The sequence below is a fragment of the Melanostigma gelatinosum genome (genome assembly GCF_949748355.1).
Source record: "Melanostigma gelatinosum genome assembly, chromosome: 10".
Taxonomy (NCBI): Eukaryota; Metazoa; Chordata; class Actinopteri; order Perciformes; family Zoarcidae; genus Melanostigma; species Melanostigma gelatinosum.
In genome coordinates, this window is record NC_136643.1 from 6,626,551 (window position 1) to 6,652,936 (window position 26,386).

Consider the following 26,386-nt stretch of genomic DNA (forward strand, 5'->3'; position numbering starts at 1 on the left):
TTAATAATCGTAGAATTAAAAAAAAGTCACTCCAAGACTCCAAACTTTTTTTTTTTCACATTTTCTTCGGTATCAAAATGATCCAGTGATTATTGTCTGTACATGCACGGGTGCATTGTCAGCAGGAACTAGTAAAAGCTAGTTCTGCAAACTTTAAAGATTATTTTGTTTCAGGGGATTGTGGCCCAACTTAGATTTAATTTCTTTGTATAACACTTTATTCTATTTAATGTCAAAACAGTGTAAAAGGTGATAATCCCAATTCCCCAAAACTCAAGGGTTGTTTCTTCGTTGAACTGGTTGGTTTTTTTTACAACCAAGAGTCTAAAGATAAAATAAATAATAAAATGGAAAAAACGCAGAACATCCTTAAATCTGAGAACACGTTAACCTGTTGCTTGACTTAATTTTCTGTTGAAAAAAATAAAGATTACTCATTTCAGCACAAAATGTGTTACACCCCCCCGCACAGTCATTTATTCATTCACAGTGGTTGAGAAATATTTGCATGTTGTTTTTTTGTTAAGCAGATAAAAAGTAAATGATAGCGAGAATTTATTTTCCTTTGTTTGAGTGAATGATTGTCCGTCCTGATGTTCACACCTTCAGCTGGCTGCTGCCAGCGCTGACGAGAGGGGCTGGGCTACTTCAACATGATGACTGGCTCGTGTCCAATCACTGGCTGGATGTTTTATGGGTTACAGAGCCGGGCCACTGCCCGACCAGAGACTTTCCTCAGAGGCAGTATCAGACTTCTGAGTGGTACCTATTGGTTTATTATGGGGGGGCGTGAGTGTTGCCTAAACTTTGCAGATGTACTCTTTCCAGACCAGACTCTTTGCGTTCCGCCTTATTAATTAGTTCATGCAGAAAGCCATGTCACAAGAAGCAGACAGCAGTCTCAATAGGTGGATAAGCTGCAGCTGAATTGCCACATATCCACACGGTGTTAAAGCACTCTTACATGTCTCCACATGACTCAGAGTACTGCACCCAACATGCACTGGTTTGGGGGAAACTGGCGCGCCCTGTCCTTTGTATTGAATTATCAATCCTCCATGTTGTCATAGTTTGTAAGTGGAGGGTCGGGATAGAGGCGTACATCTCATACTCCAGTTACATGAACGTGGATGTGAGATAATAACACAAAAAAAACTCACAAACGTGTGTTGTGCAACATTGACCACACTGCTTCTGCACGAGCTGCTCTCAGATCTGCAACGTCACCGGTGCTGCAGACATGCCGACCGCTAGACCTGTTGACAAATGTTTATTGTTTTAACACCACAAATGTCATTTTTGTACATTTCATCCTAAAGACATAAAACTGTGTTGCAAATTACTCTTTATTGCGTTTGTAATATCTGTCAACGCATTTTAGATTTCAGTATATTACGTAGAATGATTTTGCATTAATTGAATATGTATTTTTGAACATATCTTTAAAGGTAGAAAATACACAGCGGGAAGAAGGCTTTCAGATTTGACCGTGCATCACATCGATCATCATCAAGAAAAGATTTTTTTACTTTTCTTTTATCGTATTAAATTATGTTTTATTGCCTTTTATGCACCGTTGAAGCCTTTGACTTGTGTAAACCCATATAGAGGCGGCTAAATCTGCCTGAGCCGGAAAACACTTCGGTTCAAGTCCTGTTTTTAAAATTATGCTCCATTGCATGATGGGAATATTAGCAGAAACACTTGAGTTCAATGGCAGACAGTAAATATAGAGGTTTTGGATACAGCTGCTGTCACAATAAAACGATACAGAGAAACCGAAGCAGCTAAATGGAATCCAGCCATTCCTAATGTCATTAATTACACCTGTGCGTTTCTTGCTTTGACACGTCAAAATGCTCCTACGCTCAGGTCTCGTGGGTGTTGGAGCAGCAGGAGCCCTCGTCCTCCAGCGACGACCTGACGGCGGTGAGGAATCACACCGACCAGATGCTGTGTCTGCTGGCGGAGGAGCGGCCTGCCGAGAGCCCCGAGGGCGCTGCCGGCGTTGCGCCCATGGGCCCCATACTGGAGCTGGTGGTCACCGAGAACATCCTGGAGCGCCTGGTCCAGTGGCACCTCCGCCGCGGCCTGGACCCCGACAGCCAGGGTGCGCTGCTCAAGCTGTTCGAGATGCTCATCGGCCAGTCGCAGCAGTCGCTGCTGCAGCACACGGCCGTCCTCCACCCGCTGCTGAGGCTGCTGGGAGCGTGCGCCGACCCAGATCTCGGTTGCCCTCCGGCCCTGGAAAACAGCCTGGTGTTGCTGCTCAACCAGGTACATTCAGTCTACGCACGTCTCTAACGTGCCTATAGATACCTTCAACCCACATCAGGAGGTGTTTGTTGTTCTGGCTCAATAAGCAAAATGTAATCTGAAGAGAACAGGCTTTTTAGATTAAGACGAGATACCCCACATATGGTCAACATCTCGGAGATGTTTTTTGTTGGAAACGAGCACAAGTTGACTAGAGTCGTGTTGCTAGGCAACTCCAGAAATTCTAGTAGACTACTTTAGATGGAAGTTTGCTCCACAGGAAGTTTACCATCCTAATTCTGCTGCAATATGCATGCAAAAGGCAAAAGGAAAGAACGTTAAATTTCGATGAAATTGTGAATTTCATATGAGCTCTGCACTATAACCTCATGGACTGAATTATAGAATCATTCTCATCAGCACGCCATTTCCCCAGAACTTTGAAACTAGGGCGCTTCGCTGAAATCAGGAGACCATATTACTGTTAAGAATTGTGACTGTGTAAACCCCCACCAGATCTGCGTGTCCATGGCGCGGCAGCCGGTGGTTCTGGAGATGTTGTTCCGGGCGGCACCGGCCCAGCAGGGCTCCACCAACCTGCTCATCTTCTCCCTCCTCGTGCCGTTCATCCACCGGGACGGAGCCATCGGACAGCAAGCCCGCGACGCGCTGCTGCTGGTCATGGCGGCCTCGGCCAGCAACGAGTCTGTGGCGCGGTACATCGCCGAGAACTCCTACTTCTGCCCGGTGAGTCGTTGCGCCCATGAGAACTATTAACTGACGAGGATGTGGCTACGGAGGGTGCTGAATTTGGACCCGTGTCTGTGCGTCTGTTGCGTTCGCTCATACAGCAATGCAGGTTTACTTCCCCTCTGAGGTTTTGGGGTGAGTTTTGCCGCTTGTCCTCTTGAGCTAGAAACTGGTGTGGGTCTGACCATTGACATATTGTGTGTGTGATATTGGGCTTAACAATAAATGAATTAAGTTAATAATCCGAGCAATGTTGACTCTAACTTTGCATCAACTTTTCATAATTTCTAATGTAAGAGATTATTCCAGAGAGAGGTTATGATCATATACTGCGCGTCTTTTAAGTCAGACTTCCCCTCAGAGGAACATGTTCTGTCTGTCACACTAGCTCGATCATCACTGGAAAAAAAACAACACTGTAAGGAAAATCTTTTGAAATCTTTTTTTTTTTTTTTTTTTTTGGCCATAACTCAACAATCAACAATTTCACCCAAATGTATGATAGAATAAAATGATGCTGTGATGACATTTTGGACAGACGTGGATGTAAACCGCTACATGACTGGTTGGCGGAGGCACGCAACCACAGAAAATAACAATGAGGTTTGAGTTGTTGCCCACCTTATTCCCAACCTGGTTTTGGTATTTTGGCATTTTTTTGATCTCTGAATAGGGCCAAAATGAATCTTTATACAAAACCCTTTGGAAAGCCAGTAAAATATATTGTCATGACTCCTATTCAAGCATTAATTCTCTTTTTCAGCTGTTAAAAACTCACAAAGTAGGGCAGAGATCCGATCATTTGGGATTGACGGTTTATTAACATCCTCGATATTCTTCAGTTTCGTTTTCAGTTTCCACCCACCATGCAGAGCTCTATGAGCTTCTTTCAAAAAGAGACACATTTGAAAATGTGCAACCTCGTCTTTCACTCTCTGTTCCACGGTCAAAGAAATGTTTTATTCCCTTTTTACCTCAGCTGACTGAACAGTAGTCCACATCTCTATGCGTAATATCATACTCGGCTCTGTTATTTACAGAATAGACCCATCCGTATTACGTACACATGAGTGTGAGCTGCTCTTCAATGATGTGCTGGTTGAGGACTGCCCATAATGTGAGATCCAGGCTTACTTTCGATACTGCTTTTAAGAAAGAGAGTAGGGCTGGGCGATAAATCGATTTAATCGATTAATTCGAATGTGTGCTTTAAGGCGATGTGTTTTATTGAAAATCGAGAAAATCGCCCCCACTCCTCCCCCCCGTTGGGTTCCCGTAGTTGAGTGCGCGCGCATTGTTTACAAACGAAAACAATGGCGGCCAGCAGTGAAGCTCTCGTTCTTAAGAGAGGGAAGAATGTGTCTTCGGTGGTCTGGAAATGGTTCGGGTTCATGTCATCTGACACCGAACAAACAGCACCACGATGTAAGGTCTGTCTAAAAGCTATTGCTACAAAATCAAGCAGCACAACAAATTTAATGCAGCACCTCAAACAGAGGCATGCCGCCGAGTGGGAGAAGCGTTGCGCCCTGAGCAGGGAGCAGGACCGCGGGAGCACAAGCGATGCCGTCTTCCTGGCAAAAAATATTTAGAAAAAACATGCACTACTGTTTAATACTGTTGGTTATGTTGTGAATGCACTTGATTTTGTTTACATGCACTTATTTACTGTGCAAAATATGTTATGTTGATGTTAGATCAGATGTTGCACTTTTGAAAATGTGAATGTTAAAGGGTCACATACATTTTATTTCATGCTGTGTTTGTATCAGTGTATTCAGTTAGAAAAGCTTAGTGTAAAAAGTTACATTTGCACAGTTGTTTACAATGGAAGGCTACTATTTAATGCCATTTAATGTTATGTTTAATTTAATTTTATATTTAAATGATTCAGGGAAACAAAAGAGTGACCAAATACTTTTTGTATACTACAGGCACCTTTCTACAATGTTCAGGTTTTGTTTGCACTTTATTTTTATCAACCTACGAGGGAAAATCATCACAAAATAAAATAAAAAAATGTTTTCAACAGCTTCTGTCATCTGCAAAAATTTGTGGGGGAAAAAATCGATTTAAATCGTGAATCGGATTTTTTGTAAAAAAATCGGAGATTTTTTTTTTAGGCCATATCGCCCAGCCCTAAAAGAGAGGGTGCGTTTGTGTGCATGTGTTTGTGCGCTCGATGTAATTCTGATGCATCAGTGATGGTGTGTGATAATGGAAGGGGAAGGACGTGACTTTGCACTCTGACGGGCCGTTAATCCTTATCTACATCTTATCAGCTCTGCCTCAACTTAGAAGGCTTCCTGCAGAGCGCTTACAAACTAACTACCTTAGACTGCTTAACACAGCTGCTGCTTTACACAAATCAACAGTCTATAAACTACCAGAACAGCTCATCGAAGGATTCAACTGAAACGTAGCCGCGTGATGGAACACGGCAGTTCATGTAGCAGCTTACCTTAAAGAAATGATGCAGATAAAAACTAAAATGGTCTTTAATTCATTTGTGATCACTTTGATGAATTAACTTTTACTTTTAGATGAAATTGAAAAACCATTCAGTGTGTGTTTTGACATATTTTGCAGTCTGTGAATGATCAAAAACAAAGAAGATTGGGAGCTGTCCACTTGTGGTGTTGTAGTTTCTACAAGCCGCCACTAGGTGCTACTAAAGAGCCCTGTTTTGGTCATTGCACTTTAACAATGTATTTCTACTAAATCAGGCTGTGGACCTAAATCAACCTGCTGGAGTGTGATAGCGACTCATGTGTGCACACATTAGAATATCACGCCCGTCGTTTTACATCTCTGGTCACAAATTACAGCAACCAGAGCGGACAGCGTCGCGTGTCGAGTGTGTCTGCACACCGTACAAAAGCTGCGGTCGGTGCTGTTATCATGCTCCTCTGCCTGTTCACTCTGGCATTAAAGAGCTGGCTCAGCTATTTTCTGCACTGCGCTCCTTCCAACAGCTTCAGTCTGACCTACTTACAGGCAGCAAGGACCAGCGGAGGTGGCATCAAGGACCCAAACGCTCCTCTCCGAATCTTAACGGCTCCACATTTCTGCATGGTGTGTTTCCACTGGCGCAGTAGGCAAAAACCACAGTTACATGAAAGTCATCAGCTGTTGTCAAAACACTTAAGTTGCATGAGGGCTTTTTTTTTTTTTTTTCCTCTATCGTGTCTTTACATACTGAGGCTGCAGTAGGTTAGCGAGCTGTTGTGCATATCCGTTGGGTCATTAGCGGTGTAATGAAAACACAATTTGTTTCAGCCAAGATACAAGAGAATACTGCCAAGTATTGTGTAACCGACATAAACATGCCATCTCTGGGACTAAAACCTATAATAATCTTAATCTGCTGATTATTTTCTTTTGATTAATCAATTAGTCTCGAAAATGTCAGAGAATTGTCAGACCAGCAGACGACCCCCGTCCCGTCCCGTGTCTGAAGCCCGGCTCTTGTCTCCTCTCAGGTGTTGGCGACGGGTCTCAGCGCTCTCTACTCCTCCCTGCCGAGGAAGATTGAGGTCCACGGGGACGACTGGCACGCTCTACGGCGGGAGGACTGGATGGGCGTGTCGTCGCTCGTGCTGTTCATGAACTCGCTGGAGTTCTGTAACGCCGTGGTGCAGGTTGCTCACCCACTGGTCCGCTCCCAGCTCCTGGACTACCTCCACAACGGCTTCCTCGTACCCGTCATGGGCCCCGCGCTGCATAAGGTGGGGAAAAGGGGGACGGGAGGCAGAAGGAGGATCAGTTACTGGAAGACATTATTATTATTATTATTATTATTATTATTATTATTGTTACATTATCGTGAATTAGCAGGAGCACCATTGTAGGACCTTGTTTGGTTGCTGGACTTTCCTCAACAGATGAGTCAAGAGTGGGAGTCGAAAGTCATTTGCCGCCTTCATCTTATTCATAATCTCGCTGATCTCTTTTGCGGTTCTGATGCAACATTTCTGCGTGTGTTTTGTAGTCGTTGGTGGACGAGATGATCGCCAGCACCGCCTACCTGGACCTGTTCCTGCGCAGCGTGTCGGAGACGTCCCTCCTCAAAACCTTCCTGCGCTTCATCCTGCTGCATCGCCACGACAACGACACCATCCTGGACACGCTGCTCACACGCATCAGCAGCAATTCACGGGTATATATATATCTATATATATATCTATATCTATATCTATATCTCGCTCTCTCGCTCTCTCTCTCTCTCTCTCAAACATTGATTGAAAGCGTCTCCGGCAGAATGCAGAAGTATCTAGTTTTCCAGAACAATCGCGGAGAGTAAATGTCATCGAGTCTGCTTCATCCGGCGGCGCTCACATCGCACATTGTTTGCAGTCGGTAAAACGATGCGCACAAAACGATTTGTCCGTCACTCACATGAAATAATTTTGACACTGCAGTACCGTTTTTATGACTGGAACACACCTGGAAAAGTGAAACGTGTCACACATTTACGATTTTGTGGGGGGAAAAACCCAGCTCATTAAAAAACATCATATCCCACTGCTTTCCTCGTCTGTGTGTTGCAGCTCTGCATGGTGTCGCTGAGCCTCTTCAGGACGCTGTTGTCCCTGAACTGTGAAGACGTCATGCTGCAGCTCGTTCTCAGGTACGTCTGCACATCTCGGTACGTCTTCCCAAGCGTTAGGTTTTTTTAATTTGCTCATTTGACATGCAAAAACATGGATCTAGTCGTGAATATTTTTCTCCATACTCAAGGATAATATTTGTGTCACTCTGTTACCACAGCACATAGCTCTATCATCTGTTTGTTAAAGTACCACCTAGTCCTTTCAATGAGCCATTATATTTTATGTGAAAAACATTTACACGGCAAAGAGACACACTTTGTATCCTACCTTGCACAATGTTGAAAAATGAAACATGGAGGTAGTTTAGTTTTCCTCTGTCCCCAAACAGTCACAGCTCATCTGTTTCTGTTTTTACCATGTAAAGTGTCTTTGAGTACCTTTTTAAAGCGCTATACAAATAAAATGTATTATTATTAGATAGTGAATGTGCTGTTTCCACATATTTTTTACCAGCCCTTTGTGAACTTCCAAGGCCAGTTTTGCCTATTTTTTGTCTCCAGGACTAAAACAGCAAATCCGGCTGCCTGTGACTTATTACTCTTGGTATTTTCTCACCAGGACAATTAAGAATCGTGGTTAACATGTTAGCGAAAGTCTGTACCCAGTCAGCTGTCAGCAGCAAGATAGAACAGCCGACGTGGCCGAAGAGAGAACGTGGTATGGAAATTAGGGGTGGGAATCAGCAAAGGTCCCGCGATACGATATTGTCATGATACTTAGGTCACGATACTGCAATATTCTGAGTATTGCGAAAACATATTTTGCAATTTATTACTTTTTTCAACTTCAAATTATGTCCCCAAAGGAAAACTGTGTCAACATGTTTTATCTAATAAGATAAAGTTTTCAGTCTGTTCATCTCACTTCAATCATTTTTATTGCAGCAAAATAGGATTGTCAAGTGTCGAGGCTGAATCTCAACCCCCACAGAGAGAAGGCTGGAGCACACGTGTCCGGCTGCTTTGTGCAGTCGCCACACGCTGCAATAATAACGCTACCAAAACTGGTTTACAATTATAAGGAATTTATATGAAATATTAAAACAATAAAACCCCATTTGCAAAAAACTCTACTCAGCTCCTCAGGTATAAAACACGTCTGTCCTCTGCGAGCATTCACGGGAGAGAGAAAAAGACTTTAATTCAAACCTCTCACACATTCGTTCGCGACTCCTCCCCTTCCGTCTATCTCAATTGCTATTGGCTAACTTCTCTACGCACTGCAACGCCTGTCTCCATGACTCTCTTGCCCTGAGTTTCTAACACATTCAATGATTGTCAGTTATTGTTTAATCCCGTCTATAATAATCCTTCAGTGTGAAAGTTAACCTTCTGCAATTTAGCAGGAGCTTCATGTCTTTTAGCTACTATTCCTACATCACTTTATGTTTATCTTATTTATGCATTCCCAAAACCCTTATGATTATGACTAATTATGAATTATTAATTATGAATTATTAAACACTTTTTATATCTACTAACTACAGTTTTTTGCTCAAATTTCTTACAATTCCCCCCTAACTCACAGTTCACTGTGAGTTAGCTACTCAAATGTAGTTAGTTATTCAAATGTCCCTGGAGACCTCCCCCCTACTCAATCCAGGGAGAGGCTCCCTATCTATCTAAACAGAGGTAAACAATTCATGCATACAGATATCATTTCAAGTATTCCTGTTCATTCCGTTTCACCCTACGCTTGCCTCGCTAACGCAAAGAAGAGTCGAATGCGTTGTAGTTCACTGCCGTCCATGTCTTGGGGCTGGCAGGATCAGGATACAGCCTGTAGGCTAGAGAACACATACTGAGAAGCCTTGACTGTTTACACTTGACAAAATTGCATTTCTTAATCCTTACACCCTAAAATCCCCTTATAACCCAATTAAACAAAAAATAAAATCTCAAAATACTCATCCAAAACAATCCGTCTATTTCCCAAATTTCCAACATCTCACCGGATGTTTTAGAAGTCCATCTGGGCCTTTATCAGGTCCTTCAGGATCTCCGAGAGGATGGTCAGGAACCGCTCGTGAAGTTCCTCTGGTGGCCTCATCTAGACTGTGGCCATCAGAAGCTCCAATTCTCCCTCATCCTCGACACATAACTGGTTGCCCTGGACTGGTGTCTGGCTCATCGTTGAAGTAATAAACCCCTATAGAAGTTCACGGATGCAAGGGAACCCCCATCCACAGACAACTAGGAGGCCTACGACGACAGCACACAGAGTAATTACGATTGACAAAAATGTATGTTTCCACTTGCCAAACATACTTCCCAACCAGTCGGTGAACGGATTCGTGACACCAGAGTTCTCCGCTAGCTCTTGGCTGAGTGCTGTCAGTCCCTCCAGAGCCCTGGTCACCGATCCATCAGGAGCTGTGTTATTTGGAATTAAAGTACAGCACGCAGACCCAAACATCTGGCACACGCCACCTTTCTCTGCTAAATCATATCTAATGCCATTCTGTTCTGCAAGGTCATAAAACTAGTCTTCGCCAGCTGTGCATGCAGTCCTGATATGGCGTCCCTGGTGAAGTTTACAAAACGCTGTTGGTTATAGTAAATGTAGTTGATCCAATCGACATTTTTATTAATCATCACCCTCTGAGAGAAAACAGATTCTAAATCTGCTGCTATTTGATTTCTGGCTTGAAAGTCGTTAGACACCCCCCTTGGCACTCTTATGACATCTTATGTACACTTGGTCATCAAAAGCTCCCTTCGGGCCACCGGCATCTCTTTTGGATCTTCTGTTAGCATGTGGGCGTGGAGAGATGAGTTCTCTATAAGTTGCATCATTGACAGGCAAGATATAGAATGACAATATAAGTTGCACATCTACCTGTCCAATCTTTAGGCAGGATTGGATATATGGTTCTTCCTCCACACCACCACCATAAATCAGCTCTAGGTGCTGTCTGTCTTAACACACTGTTATATAGATAGTCGCTAGCATTGTGACTGTTGCTACAATTTGCAATAATTTGCAATAATACTACCTACATTGGGCCCCTTAGCTGTATCTGAGACTATACAATCAAATGGACCCTCTGTAACCTTGAACAGAGGTGGGGTATTATATTCTACAGGTGGGTAATCCCAGTGTAGCCCCTGACAAGTGTGATGAAGGGGCAAAGCTTCCTCAGTGAACAGAGTTAAAATACAACTAAATTCAGGGCTTAGGGGTCTGAATCTTGAAGGAACTGGTGTTGCTAGGGGTCTAGGTCCTGAACACACAATACAATCTGTACTTCTGACTTGAAGCCGTATATTGTACCCACCATAAATTCCCATCTGCCATTCCAGTTTCCAACCCCCGGTACCTCATTCTCTGCGTCAGTCGTATGTCGAACCTGGTCTTTTTGGCAGGCTTAACAATGATCCTAATGAGCCCTTGTGGGGCAGGACTATCAGTAGTTGCCTTTCCCTGTACTACGTAAAGTCCTCAGTCAGTCAATTTTGGGTCTGTTAAGGTAAGTCTTAAAGGATTACATCTACCCACCCCCTTTGTACACATCACAGTCATAATATGATAACAGTTTCCCATACTTATTTGTGGCGGGCCCACACTGGTCAGTTATGATGCACAAGGTTTTGGACATCCACCCGTAGGTGTGTTCATACTTGGGACAGGAAACTACTTCACAGAAGTCGAACTGGACCGTTGATGTTGTACCTTCTTTGAACATAAGAGTGAGAGTTACATTTTCATAGGTGAGTGTCGTCAGAGAAGCCTCTCTACGTGGTTTGATTAGCTACTGAGGCTAAATGTCGAATCTTGATGTAGTCATGCATGTGTTCTGGTTCCTGTCTGTGGTTAATTCCCCATACTAAGAGGGAAACTACTGAAATCAGGAAGCCAATAATTACAGACTTCCATAACCCACTGAACCTAGAGTCTCCTAATGGACGCCCTCGTTTAAACTGTGGGGGAAACGTCATCTTCAGTACTGTCTAAACCCCTCTATTGAGGTGTCTTTGGCTTCAAATTTTTCCTGTTTGATGTTCAATCCTGTCTCTGCGAGTGTCTTACTCGTTACCTTCGCTGCTGCACAGTGAGTGAGGTGGTGCCCAGTCGCTCCCATTTTACCTTTACTGCATGTGAGGTTGCCAATACTACCTCCCATGGACCTGTCCACCTTGGTTCACTCCACCTGCGCTCGTGGACTTTTATCCACACCAGACTGCCTGGTGACACGTCAGCCTGCTTCCTTTCGTCAGCTGCTGCTTCTGCGTTTGTCACCTGAGAAAACAAAACTCGGCTCATGTTAGTTAGAGCTCCCGTATATTTCTCAATTTCTAGAGTTAGCAAGTCTAGGCTAGGACCTATCACTGAGTTAGAGGACTTGGATTGTGCTGTATTTAAATTCAAAGTTGTGGTTTATCATGACGTCATTAAATCTCAAAAATTGTGAGTAGCACCTTTACTGAAAACTATTCTAAATGTGGATCTACAAAAAATGTTTGACACCTTACCATATCTCCCCTTCACCACGATATCTCTGCTGTAAGGGATCACATGGCAACCATCTATGTATCTTGGCTATACACTGAACCTCCCCATGGTCCTGGTGACAGCATGGGCATCTGTTGATGTCTCACGGGAGGAGGTCCAGATGGACCTGGTCGTAGGTACTGCTGATGTTGTGGTGGGAACGGAGCATGTTGTGGTGCTGCACTGATCGGTCCTCCTGCTCTTTTATGAGGGCAATCTCTCACCCAATGACCTTCTTTCCCACATACGTAGCACACTCCTTTACTTACAAGACCTCCATGCCCCCCTTTATCGTTACCTCTCCCTCTGTTGGATGCACCACTTCTGCATCGTGGTGGAGGCTGATGGTACACCACCGTGGGGGCTGGTACTGCTGGATTTTGTTGCTGCTGGGCTTCTGCTGCTATCATCTGTTTCTTGGCCTGAACTTTTCTATTTAATTCTGTCGACCTCTGCTACTTGAAGTTTCAGCAGCCGCCGCGTCATTCTCTCTATGTCTTCCTGTCCTTTTGTCTTCTCAGTTAGATGTCGCTGGTTGTAGTGAGTTAGGTGTTTCTTCCACATGGCATCTTTCATGTTGCTCAAGCCTACTACTTCTCCCAGCGCTGTCCGTACCGGTGGAGGCAGGCCCTTTTGCACACTGTGTCGCCATACCACAGTGGTGGCTTCATTGCTATCATGTCTCCCCCCTGTGGCCCTCTGCCACTCTTCTTCAGCTCTCCTCAGATATTGATGGGTTTCGTCTTCTGGTTTTATCTTCAGTCCCGAAAGAGAGTTCATTTTTGTTTTTTTGGCCCAGATTCTCCGCATTGCTGACCAGAAAACTCCTCGAAAGTTGTCAAATGGGGTTTCATCCCCCCTGTTTGTCATTCCTGTACTTACCTCCAAAATGTTCAATTTGGCTGTTCCTTCGGTGTGGATCATCATGGCTCGTATGTCTCCCAATGCCAATGTATCAGCTGCTGTGAGGTTTTCAAAGACACGGATCCACGGATTGGCTCCACCTGCCAGCGGTGGCAGCGCCTTTCCCAATGCGTCCATCTCTCGATGTCCCCATGGCACAAACTCAGCTTGTCCGTTGGATTTTACCAGCTCTCCTACTTCCCTTCTCTGCCTCGTTAATGTAAACATTATGCAGCCTAGGAGTATTCAAATGTGTGTATTGAATGTGCACGCTTGTCATCACATGAATCAAAGTCAACTCACCCTCTGTGCTGTATTGTGTGCGGTCGTTGACTCCAAAACTGGGATCCACTGCTCCACTTCCCAGATCTGGATCCACTCAACCACGCACCTTGACTAAAACAAACACAAAACTGCCCAAAGTTCAGCAGTAAATGTTAGCATACGTCTGTAGTGTAAGAGAGGTCAACGATCTCTCAAATATGTTTGCACCGTCCGTGTCAAAATTGATTCTTAGGAACGATGTAAAATAGTAAATGTACCAAAATTAGTCAATACTGGATATGTGAAGGAATCTCGAATCCAAAATTGAAGTTAGAATTCCGAAATCAAACTCAACATCTAAATCAGAGTCAAGATCACAATCCAGTTCCAAATCGGAATTCGAAAGGTTTAAAATTGGAAGTAAAATGAAATTAAAAAACAATGAATAATTAATCAATTAAATATTAAATTCAACTTTAAAAAATCAATAACTGTGTTCAAAGATATTCAATCAGAAATACCAATGCAAGTCAAACTGTTGAACTGCACTTATACTCTGGTCTGCACAATAATGAATCTCATTTACTAATGAATCACAATTAAGTTCAAGAATTGAAGAAGCACAACTGAAACCATTAATCTTTGTTATAATGCTTAATTAAAACTAAAGTCAGGATGTAAGCTTACAGGTCTTAGACAATGAAGCTCTAACAAATTCACAGATTCTAAACACTTATTACTATTATCTAGCAGTTACTCCTCCTGGCCGCTAGTTGGTTTTCTGGCGTTTTGCATTTCTTCTACTATTTTTCGCCGACAGGAAGTTATCCTGATGTTATGCTAACGGATATGCTAACGACAAAAACGGAGCTTCTAATCAAGCATACGCACACACAAGTTTCACCAAAATCCCACACTTTAATTCCACTGGTACGCCCTCTGTCTCCTCTCACACTCTACTGGTTATTTTATTTTATAAGCACTTTTATTTTACATACAGAGTACCGCAAAACCGGAGCTACACGTAGCTAGCGTTAGCTCCTCACAGCGCGGCTTACAGCTCATACAATGTTATTCATCATTTTAAACGTATTTCCACGCTGCTAAAACACAGACTGGTCACACGTATTATTGGACTTATTGTCCAGTTTTATTAAACCTTAAATCCTCCGGTTTAACAGGCTATTAGCTCCTCCAGACCTGAGTTCATTGTTACGTTATGATCACAAGTTATAAACTTCCAGCGACACACCACTCTCCTCAGTCAGTCTAGTTCCCCCAAAAGCCCATTATTCTACTTCTTCCGAATCACCCACACGATCGCTACTTTTAATGCACGGCCAAAACAAGCTAGATAGTCTTCCAGGTAGTGTTTCATCACCCGTGAGCCGCAGCCTCAGAAGCTAACTCCCGCTAGCCTAGCTTCTCTACACAGCTTATGCAACGAGACCCAAAATTCGTGGTCTAAACCCGCAAAGGATTGCACCCCTAAGCCGGAATGCCACGATATTTCAGTTCGCCCAGCTACATAACTGCTTTAAACTAGTTATCTGCAGACCTAGCAATTCTTACGTTGAGCCGAAGAGACTCTCAGCATAAGCAAAGCAGTTCGCCCTGTCGAAAACTGTTTGATTCCAATGTGGTGATTTAATACAGCGCTGTCTGCCTTTAATTTCTTTATTCTTAGGATCCTTATACACTGGACTAGTCCCTTAGTTCACCATACTTCAGACAGTAAATCGTAGCTTACCTCAGTGGAACTCGGCCTCCTCCGTGGAACGTCCTCACCGGCAACACAGAGCTAGCTGTTAGCAACGCTTAGCCAAACAGACCTCCCCTAAATTTCCTAAAAGCTACCTCACAGATTTCATGAAACGGCTCTGCCTACCGATATTATGGGCCCAGGATGTCTGCTTGTTCAGCACACACAGCGAGGCCGGCAAGGGAGTCCCTTCGTGGTTGCCAAATTTGTCGAGGCTGAATCTCAACCCCCACAGAGAGAAGGCTGGAGCACACGTGTCCGGCTGCTTTGTGCAGTCGACACACGCTGCAATAATAACGCTACCAAAACTGGTTTACAATTATAAGGAATTTAATTCCACTGATGCAAGTACGATTACAGTTAAACATTGGAGTACATACTCCTATGAAATATTAAAACAATAAAACCCCATTTGCAAAAAACTCTACTCAGCTCCTCAGGTATAAAACACGTCTGTCCTCTGCGAGCATTCACGGGAGAGAGAAAAAGACTTTAATTCAAACCTCCCACACATTCGTTCGCGACTCCTCCCCTTCCGTCTATCTCAATTGCTATTGGCTAACTTCTCTACGCACTGCAACGCCTGTCTCCATGACTCTCTTGCCCTGAGTTTCTAACACATTCAATGATTGTCAGTTATTGTTTAATCCCGTCTATAATAATCCTTCAGTGTGAAAGTTAACCTTCTGCAACTTGGCAGAAGCTTCGTCTTTTAGCTACTATTCCTACATCACTTTATGTTTATCTTATTTATGCATTCCCAAAACCCTTATGATTATGACTAATTATGAATTATTAATTATGAATTATTAAACACTTATTATATCTACTAACTACAGTTTTTTGCTCAAATTTCTTACACAAGCAGACAGACTGACCAACAATGTCATAAATGTTGCATGAATCTGACAAACTGAACTGTTTGTATCACTACATAGTCCAACTTAACGAAATGCAAACGTGTGGACTCAGTATATGAACTATAACTTGTATAAGTAGGATATTAGAGTTATATAACTCAGTATAACTTGCGTTGCGTGGACGTCAAGGGCAGAGAGACAGTTATGCGCTGCACTCTCCCCATGAGCCTGGCTACTGTTGGCAGATTTAACCCCGTTGTGAGTGTAGGAAATATAGGTTTAGAAGTGTGTTTTAAGAAATTATAATACAATTGTTTCATAATTCATAATTAAGAAATCATAATTGGAAGTGTTTTGGAATACATAATTAGAAGATTCATAATTGTAGAACTGTTTTAGAATTTGTAGATAGAAGTGTATCTTAGTATTTGTAGCAATCTGTTTGTGACACTTGTGAAGTTTTTGCCAAAAGTTGCAAATCCTTCTTTATACCATTAAGCCATAAAAGACAGTCATTGAATGTTTTTAGAATAGTAAGGGACAGATAGATTTCTAGACAGGCAATTACAGGTCATGCCCGTGCGAGGGTCCTGCGAGAAGGAGGAGCCAGCTGGATTTAGCCAATAGGAACATTATGGGATGTTTTTCGAACGATGTAAGGCGGGGGAGAAAGAACTTCCGGCCTTTTGCTCCGGTTCCACTGTGTGGGTGTAACGCTTTCGGGGTGAGCGGGTCATATTCGATCTAACTGTAGATAATGTCCTTCACCATGCGACTGTTTTAGCTTCAGAAGTATTAAATACTTTTGTTTATAATTGAAACCGGCTGACTCTTTGGAAAGGCTGGTCTCTCACAGTTTAAGAGGCTCTCGAACTCTACATGAGGCCAGATGTCTCTATCTTTGTTTTGACCAACTTCCTACCAATCACACTGACCCGGGACCTTTTCTGACCTCACCAGAAAATAACTCAGCACCATCTAGTGGACTGAGAGTAATTGATTTGATTTTTTGTAGTTTATATAATAAAAGATCGATACTTGGCGTCCATGTATCGATACAATATCGCCATGCAAAATATCGCGATACTATGCTGTATCAATTTAAAAAATATATATTTACCTGTGGTTTGCTCCCCAGGTATCTACTGCCCTGTACCCACGTTATGCTGAGTCAGCGTCGCGCTATCAGGGAGACGGACCTGTACGGAAAGTCGGCCGACAAGTTCCTGTCGCTGATCCCAGAGTGCTGCCGGCTGAACGCGGTGTCCTCCGCTGAGCGGGACGACGACAGTGCATTCTGGGCCAAAGGTGAGCAACGAACACTTTGGACCGACTATGGACATGTTGAACATGAAGCACTTTGACTTGATGTTATGTTTGTTAAGTTTTTGTTTTTCCTTGCGCCTGACATGATGTTGTTTCATCCTACTGTAGTGAACAGTCCCAGCACAGAGTCCCCAGCGCCGCCCAGACCCAGCACCCCATCCCGCTTAGCCTTCTTCATCCGCCAACAGAGCAGCGGAGGTGGACCGGGAGGCGGGGGTCCCTCCACCCCCACCAGCACGGAGCCGCTGCAGTCGGGCGCCTCCTCCTCCTCCCGCCCCCTGTCCCCCGACAGCCCAATGCACCAGCAGCAGGCCAACACGGAGTGTCTGGACTGGGACTCAGGTTACCTGGAGTACCTCAAGGACTCCCATCGGGGCATCGAGGTTTGCTCCTGGGCCTGCCGCGACTGGTCGGCCCCCTACGACGGGGAAAACCCCTCGCCGAGCGCGGCCCCTCCGCCCCCGCCTCCTCCCGCCTCCAACCCCGCCATGGCTATGTTCCCCGAGCACTTCTCTCTCCAGCAGGCAGGAAGCGGCAGCAGCAGCAGCAGCAGCGGCACCCCCCCGGGCCAGCAAAGGGCTGCCGTCGTGGCCGCCGCGCGGTCCGAGTGGAGCAGCTCGGAGCGGGACAGTGGCGAGTGGGACATTACCATCGGCAAAAACAACTGCATCAGCCTCACGCCGCGCTCCAAGAAACGCAGCCTGCAGAGGGAGGAGGTCCTGCCGAAGCCTCTACCTCGTCTCGTCCCTCCCCCTCTCTCCTCCTCCTCATCCTCAGCCACCCCTGTATCGGCCTCCCACGCCGCCTCGTCCCCAGTACCTCACAACCCCACCTCTGCCGTCACCGTTAGCTACCAGGCCATGTATAACGGGACGGGGGACGGGTGCTCAGACAACCGGGACCGAGGACTGGAGGTGAAGAAAGTGAAGAGGGACTTGGGGGGGCAGCAGTATTTGGATGAAAACGCCAATCAGAATGGGTCCCTCATCACCTGCTCCTCACAAAGCTGCGTTTCTCTGCCGCCGTCCATTTTTAACAACAGCGAAATGAGCGATGCCAAATCGCCTCGCCCCAATCCGATTTCCTTGCAAAGCCCCGTCGCCCAGCCAACGTCAGACGCCAAACCGCGCCTCGTGTCCTCCGATCTTCCAGAAGCCAACCAGACGCAACAGTCCGTGGAGAGTCTCATCCGGGAGCTGCTGGAGCAGGCTCCGGGAGAGCCGCAGCACCCCGGGGACTCCAACGGCCAGGGCATCAGCATCGAGGCCTTCACGCAGGAGCTGAGGGAGCTGGAGGACCGGGTGAGGGAGCGCGGCAGAGCGGCCTGCCAGCAGGAGGAAACCGCCAGAGAAGGCCGGTCGTCCGAGCGGCGGCGGCAGCAGCAGCCGGAGGAGGAACAGCAGCTGTCCTCAGTACCGGAGGCGAAGCCAACGGGCGACACGAAGGGAGACGGGCCCGTGGTGGGCCTCTGCAGTCCTGCCAGACCGCTGAATCAGCCCACGTCTCAGCCGTACACAGGTGAGACGCTTTCTGTTGCTGCACATGTGTTTTCAACCCAGACTTTTTATTTACGATGGGGCACTGTTACAAGTGCGATGACTATATTGGTTGTATTTTATTTTTATTTTTTTAAGCTATGCCCAGTTACGCAACTATGCATCATGAATGTGTTTCCTTCTTTTTTTTCGTGCTGGGCAAGTTAACACGTTATTATTGCGTTAATGCATTCATTAATTTCCGTCGACAATTATTTGATCGCGCGTTAACGCAGTTTTTTTTATTTATTATTAAGCGGACATTTTTAACACAAGAACCGGCCGGCCGGCTGGCTGGCTGGCAGCGAGCGGTGAACAGTTGTTTTTGTGGCGTGTCTTCCGGTTTCCTTCACCTACATTCCCCTGGATCCTAAGTCCCTCCATGTACAGCTTCTTATCACCCTCTATATACCAACGTACATTTATAACAAATACCACACATATTACGGTAATCAGCGTTGCATATGTGTCTGACCAAAATACCAAAAAAAGCAAAAAAGAAATTATTCATTTAAATTCTTTTTTTTTGTTGAGTTTTTAAAGTGTTTTTGTTTGGAACATGTATAATAAGCATATCAATTAGGTATCTCTTCTGAGAATGTAACAACAAAAAAAGAAAACATGACATGAGGTTTGCAGTTTTCAAGGTGTATATTTCAAATTGCATCTATTACACACATGAAAATAAAGTCGTGAACACCGGCTGAATATCTATCAGAATCATAACTGTATTTTAACTGCTACTGTGTAAAGGGAATACTGCTGTTAAAAATAACCTTATTTGTTTAGTGTTTGCAAACCAAATGTTATTGCACTTTTGTTCATATAGCATATACCCTACTTTTGAATTAATTATTGAATTTTGCTCATAATGCGATTAATCCCAACAAAATCATCCGATTTTTAATCGCGACTCAAAATTGTAGTCGTTGCCCAGCACTTTTTTACAAAAATGATGCTGACTTATTTTGTGTCCTGGGTCAGTGTCATCCTCGTGAATTTGGTATTCTCAATAAGGCTGTACACAGGCCATCCATAGTTTGTTCCCATGCAGCTGAGCTGAAGTTGTGTTCCTGTGCAGGTCCATTCATGGTGGTCCTGTTTGCCAAGCTGGAGAACATGCTCCAAAACTCGTTGTACGTCAACATCCTGCTCACGGGCATCGTGGCCCAGCTGGCCTGCTATTCTCAGCCCCTCCTACGCTCCTTCCTGCTTAACACCAACATGGTCTTCCAGCCCAGCGTCAAGTCGCTGATCCAGGTATGCAAAAACCTGCGACACGTTGACCCAGGATTTGCATTACATTTCTAAAGCGGATGCTCCGCACAGACTGGGGAGAATAGTTTGTACGTTTCTGCTTGAACTGGTGACAGCTTTTAGTCTCCCGTTCGTGGGCATAGTTGTCCGCTTCCTGCCCACCTCACTTCTGTGCCAACTCGCGTTGCAAAAGCATCAGGCCCACAATGCATTTACGTAGACTTTTCTTTATTTATATTCTATTCCTGTCCATATTCAAAGATGCCGTAAATGGATGACTAATACTGTAGTTACTGACCAAGTAATCGACAAACAAGCCTTTCAATCAAAACCTTTTTTCCCCCCCCAACTCCCCTCAGGTTCTAGGTTCTGTGAAGAACCGCATCGAGGCGTTTGCAGCCTCTCATGAGGATTTCCCTGCCATGCTGAAGAAAGCCCAGCAGTACCTGGTGGCCCGAGGCAAAGTGGACTGGGCCGACTCGCCCGCGGCGGTTCCAACCCTGCGGCGCTCAGATTCATTAGGTGAGCGTGGAAGCAGGAGAAGCTGCATTTACACGTACTGTGTGCGTGTCTCTGTCTCTCTCTCTGTGTGCGTGTGTGTGTGTCTGGTATCAGGCAGAGTAGGACAGGTCTGGGTTCTCTTCAGACCTGCTGGTTGTGTTTGGTTTATCTTGTGTCACTGAACTGTTGGTTGACGGTTAGTGGTCAGTGTGTTCCTCTTGGATCCTGAATCAATGACTAATATTTTTGGTTGAACAGATTTTAAAGAGATAATTAAATAAAGAGTCAATCACTAATGAAATTGTTAAAATGAATGTATACAATTTAAGAGGTGAGCCTGATGTATAACACCAGAAAGCAGAGAAGAATCAATCTGCTAGTGAAATGACATTCTCCCTTTTATTTCAACACAGATCAACGTCTTCAAACTATTTTCTACATTTTTGTCACTTTTGTGATTTCCGTTTTTTGCCTCGTTTCAAAAAATTCATGTCACAAAAATCCCTGAAATTAGGAAATCTGTTCTGGGAAGAAGTAGAATTTAATGGTGTTGCAGTAGTTTAAGTGTGAATGTTAAACAAAATAATCTGAACTCAACGTCTACCAAGTAGCTTTGTTCCAGAGCTTTCGGTCGTCTTTGAACGCTCTGTAAAAACCCAGGAAGCAGACCTTGAGTTCAGATTAATTCCCTTGTTGGCACCGTGCTCACTCTATTCCTATCTCTCGTTCCAGTGAAGAGTCGTAAGCCGTCCCTCGGGGACCTGATCCTCCGGCACACCAACAGCCCGACCCGGGCCCGCCACGCCGCCCAGCTGGCCCTCGCACACGTGCGGGACGGCGGCCAATCGCTGCACAGCGCTCTGTTCAAGGGCGGCGGAGGCGGTGGGGCCTCCGGCCTGGAGAAGCAAGCGGAGGCGCTGCGGGTGAAGAACGCAGTCTACTGTGCCGTCATCTTCTGCGAGTTCCTCAAGGAGCTGGCCGCCCTGGCTCAAGAGCACGCCGTCACTCTGCCTTTCCCCCACAGCCGGGAGGCCGAGGAATAGACGAGAGAGGAACTCTTCAAATCTAGCTCTTAGCCGACCATTTCTTTTTTTGATTTGGCTGTAAAAATAATAATAATAAAAGAATCCAGTAGGATTCTCCCATCGACAGAGGACGAACTGGAGCACCGAGACTTTTCTGTCACTAAAGTAGATAAAAACGACACGATTTTTTTTTTTTTTTTGTACCAAAATCATTATAGGACTGGAATAATATTCCCTCATCTGTAAACTTCTACGACATTGTGCATATCATGTATTATATTTACATTCTATACACAGATCAATGCTTGAGATTTAGGAGCTTGTATATACACGTTACCGCGTCACGGCATAATGCGACACGCCGACGCTACACACAAATGAAGTAGGTGCACACGCCGGTGCTAGTCTCTCCGTGTTTTAAGTTTGAAAAACGGTGCTTTTTTTCAGGCGGTGCAGAGGAGGAGGAAGTTTCATCCTCAACAAAATTGGAACGAAATAGCAAAAATTGTTTGGCAGAAAGAAACTATCGAAAGCGTCAATCAAGCCGCAAAGCGATCCGATAGGGAGAAACAGTAAGTGATCCTCGGAGCATCTCAAGTGTCCACTTTTATTCTGAAAACTGGAACACGCAGGTGAGGGAGAGTGTTACGTTCTCTCCTGTGAATCAGCACGGCCAACACAAGTACTGGAAAAAAAAACTTTGGGTAATGAATACCATTTTTTAATTTCCTGTTTTAATATTTTGTTTGTCTTTTGCATTTGCACCATTTTTAGACATATCAGCATTGCGTGGTAGCAGGTGTTGTCTGCCGGGGGTTTATTTGAACTTCTTTCCAAAAAAAAGGGTGACGCCAACTCTCCGGGCCAACAGTGAGCCATTCACCTGTTGCCATAAAGGAGGCCGTGGGGTTTTGAAAAGGCAGCGCCGCTTTGCAAGTCGTACCTTTTTATGTGGCATTTAGTCTTTTTATTATTTTAAAAAGACAGTCAGACAGAAAAAAAGGCATGACGGGAAAAGTTTCTTTTTCTTTCTTTTCTTGGGAGCGTTGGCAGGATTTCCATTTACTTTGAACTGACATTTGGAAAAAAAGGTCACGAGGCGTTCACTGACTTTTCTGTTAGAGGTCTTTGTTGTGAGCTAAAAGTGACGCTAAACTGTTCCCTCCTTAACATGCTGCTATTGTTGTTTTCTTTTAACACTAACGCCAATTTTGTTCTCAGTGTAACTTAATTTGTAGGTACCAAGTATAAATGTGCATGCGAGGATGTGCCAGTGTTGTGATCGGCATTTCATTTGTGTAAATGTTTGTGCGTCTGAGTTTGAATGAACTCACAGCCACACAGTGTTTAAAAAGTCGAAATTCTCTTTCGCTATTTTTTTCTTTATTTCCTCGATGTTCAGCAACCTTCTGAGGCGCTGGAACTACCAACACGCCATCCTGCCATCTTAATCTTTGAGATTGAACAACAGTTTCATCCGTCATCATTCGTCGTCGCCCCCTCACAGCTCGTCGTTCGTCACGTTTGTAATTCCTCCGTTCCACTTTTCTATGGACATTTTCTCGACTCATTTCGTAACACCCAGCGGTTTTAATGCCATTAGTCGAGAGTCAGCATACGAATCAAGGCTGGGTTTATAATTAGTTCAGGGTAAGTTTTCTTTGGTTTGTGCCAGAGTGCTGAGCACTAAAGGGTAACTTGTTTGAGTGACTAATTCGGACAATTCCTTTTTGAAATCGGTCCGTTTAGTATTGAGGGAGAACTCCGTGTTTGACGACATTACATGGACTCTGATCCAGTCAGTCTGTCTGTTGTTGTGTGTCCACATTGACGAAATCATCTTAATATCTCATTTAGGAAACATGCAGTGTTCTCCATCGATACTGGACCAATTATAAAAACCTCTTTGTCACAATTACTCACTTGGACACAGAAACATGTGGAATAGGGAGCAGGTTTAAAAGTTCCCCTTTAAATTAGCTTCCATGCGGTAAGGTTTTAGCGGTTAGTGAGTCCTCCCGGTGTCTCCTTTTCCCAGCTAAGAAGGCCAGAGTCTCTCACTCCTCACCAGGGTCCTCTGCTTTCACACTCAAGATTGTCTTTTTTTTTTTTTTTTAACTAAACTATGTTTTGCAAACTGTTCTGTTAGAGATAGCTGGTATTTTCTCAGTGCTATCGCTTCCTCTGTTCAGTCGTTCAGTCATGTCAGTTGTGTGTAGTTCTGTGACACACTCGTGGACACCAAAGACCATCTCCATCCACTATCTCTGTTTAAGCACTCAAGACGGTTTCATGGCACGTAATCTGTAATAATCCATATTCACAAAGCTTCTTCCTGAGTTGTCAGGTGACGGACTGTGAGCATGTTCTAGTGCAGCGCTGATATGGGGAGACACAACTACCACACAGTGGGGAAGAAAAACAGACAGTTTGGCAAATGCAATGGAGGCGGTGTGGTTACCGTGATGGATTATCTAGCTTTATGGAAATTGTTTTTCACACTCCACAAGAAAGGCAGCAAATAGTTTCCTTTTGGGTGCACAGCTGGATGCTGCAGCCCATAACCACCAGAAACATCTTACTGTAATAGCGGAAACCAAGTAAATGAACCGTCTTAAAGGAACAGTGTGTAGCATTTAAGCGGGCGGGGGGTCCTAAAGCCCAGAAATAAGGCTGTAGATTGGGACATTCGCGGTTTGGCCAAAGGAGAAGTTTCAGCTGGAAGCAATCTGCAACCTCACCACTAGATGCTGCCAAATCCTACACACTGCACCTTTAAACAAAAACAATCATTAAAATCAGTTTATGTATGCATGTCTTTACAATAAGGAGTCAAGGCCTCAATGTGAGAGGCCTTTCGTCTCAGCTCTACTTATAGACTCAAAGTTTATTTGGTTGATCATTGTGTTGACTGACAAAATGGTGGCGAGTGGTGAACCCAAAAGCTAAGCTTCAGAAAATGTTTTTTTTATTTTTATTGTGCTGTCCGTGTTTCAGACGGATATACTTGAACACTACAATTCAGTGAGTTGAAACGATAATCGGATCCTTTTCGAATTCACCGTTGTTTTTAGTCGGGGCTTGATTGAGTGTATGTATATGTTATGTTTTGTATTTTTAAGTTGGCCGTCTGTTTGGCTTTGACAATATAATGTACGGTTCATCTGAAGGGACTTTCACAGCTGTTTTCTTACCGGATCTTTCACACGTTTTGAAAACGATTTTTCAAATTTTGACTTTATGCTTTATCACGGGATGTACCGAATCTTCTCCTTTTTCTTTAAACCCCCCCCCCCCCCCCCCCCCCCCCATCTGACGGATTTCTCCCCTATGATCTATGCAACACATGCTCTGGTGTCCCCCCGTTTGAGGCTGAAACATGACGTGGAGTGATGTAATGTGTGAATACTGAAAAAGAAGCAATGGGTCTAAAATGCAGGTGTATGTGAAAAAGCCAACAGAAAAGAATGAAAATCATGCTAAAAATAATGTAATGATTAATGTTGTCAGAAATATTTTTCTATATTTTGAAATCATTACAAAAAAACAAAGGACAAAAATACAAAGTGGGCAAAAAGCTTTCGGAAGAACACTACAAAGGGAATGTTTCTATTAATTTATAAATTCTTTGCCGAGCAATATCTCATTTGTCCCGGTGTCCTTTCTTTGTCGTCTTGTTGCTGTACATACTTTAATCTATGCTCCATGTCGCCCACACATCAGAGCTCCACTGGGGCTCCCAACCTTCATGAGTAACGTCTACTCATCAAAGATTGTGTGGATATACATTCAACCAAAGAGGGATTTCACTTTTTTTTTTCTTAAATTTTTTTTTATTGAACAATTTTTAGAGCCCTGAAAAGGTAAAACTTTCCAGTATTATCTGTAAAAACAGCAACTAGTAAGCATGTTAACACGCTCTCTGCATAAACACTAAGCAGTGTTCATTTATATCTATTTAGCATGCTTAACCTGCTGCACACTGGAATCTCAAATGAAGGTGTTTATGTGTCATGTTTAGACGTTTCCACATCCTGGATTGAGAAACCTGTGGGAGACCATCGACTGTTTCCATCAGAGTAAACCTGTTCCTCAAAACCAAAGATATGTTTCTGATCTTTGCAGGTGACTTCAATTATGTAGTTGTTAAACGAAGCAATATATATATCAATGTAATTATTGTCTTTCATTACTGGTGAAGAGATGAAGAAGATACTGGCAGAGAGAACTCAAGTCGGTGCAGATATGACAGAGTAGCTGGATGTCGAGGCGCCAGAGACTCACCTGGACTGATGCACAGTACACATACTGTGGACTGTATGCGGACTGTGCATCAGTCCACATACCGTCTCTAACCACCTGAATGATGGTTAGACGTTATGGATTACAAAGTATCTGCAGCTACTTTGATGATCGTTTCAAGGAGGAATGCCTCGTACTCCTGTTGGGAGCACTGCAGGAGCGTGTGTGGTTATCGGAAAGTATGAAAACTAAACTATTGACAATAATATTATAAACATCAATAAGATTATCAACATATATTAATATGAATGGGGCAATGACCAAACAATGAATTAAGACTTAAAATTGGTGTTCACTTAAAATGTCAATAGCCAAAGTACATTCCACATTCAGGTCAAGAACTGGGTCCTTGATTTTCAAACTGATTTTAAAGCTACAGTAAAAATAAATTCAGCTGAGGAGCCTGAAAGTGCATGAATTATGTTTTCTGTCTCGTGGTTGTGCGTTTTGAAATTACAATGCAGAGAAGCTTCTTTACAGCTACATGATTTAAAGGTTTCATTCAGCATCCTAAAGATAGATTTGGATTGACGTCCGTCCT

The 26,386-nt window shown here is 44.0% G+C and overlaps 1 protein-coding gene across 1 annotated transcript in view; it reads left to right on the forward strand.

The window, feature by feature from the left end:
• The window catches only part of fhip1b (FHF complex subunit HOOK interacting protein 1B), a 29,037-nt gene extending 3,863 nt beyond the window's left edge, over nt 1–25,174 (forward strand). The window contains exons 3-12 of the mRNA XM_079277025.1: nt 1,873–2,277; nt 2,773–3,003; nt 6,489–6,734; nt 6,998–7,165; nt 7,557–7,636; nt 17,038–17,207; nt 17,334–18,743; nt 19,842–20,020; nt 20,377–20,539; nt 21,251–25,174. Coding sequence (XP_079133151.1) covers nt 1,873–2,277; nt 2,773–3,003; nt 6,489–6,734; nt 6,998–7,165; nt 7,557–7,636; nt 17,038–17,207; nt 17,334–18,743; nt 19,842–20,020; nt 20,377–20,539; nt 21,251–21,561 — 3,363 coding nt within the window. The 3' untranslated portion in view covers nt 21,562–25,174. The remainder of the gene's footprint in view (nt 1–1,872; nt 2,278–2,772; nt 3,004–6,488; nt 6,735–6,997; nt 7,166–7,556; nt 7,637–17,037; nt 17,208–17,333; nt 18,744–19,841; nt 20,021–20,376; nt 20,540–21,250) is intronic.
• The last annotated feature ends 1,212 nt before the right edge of the window (nt 25,175–26,386 follow it).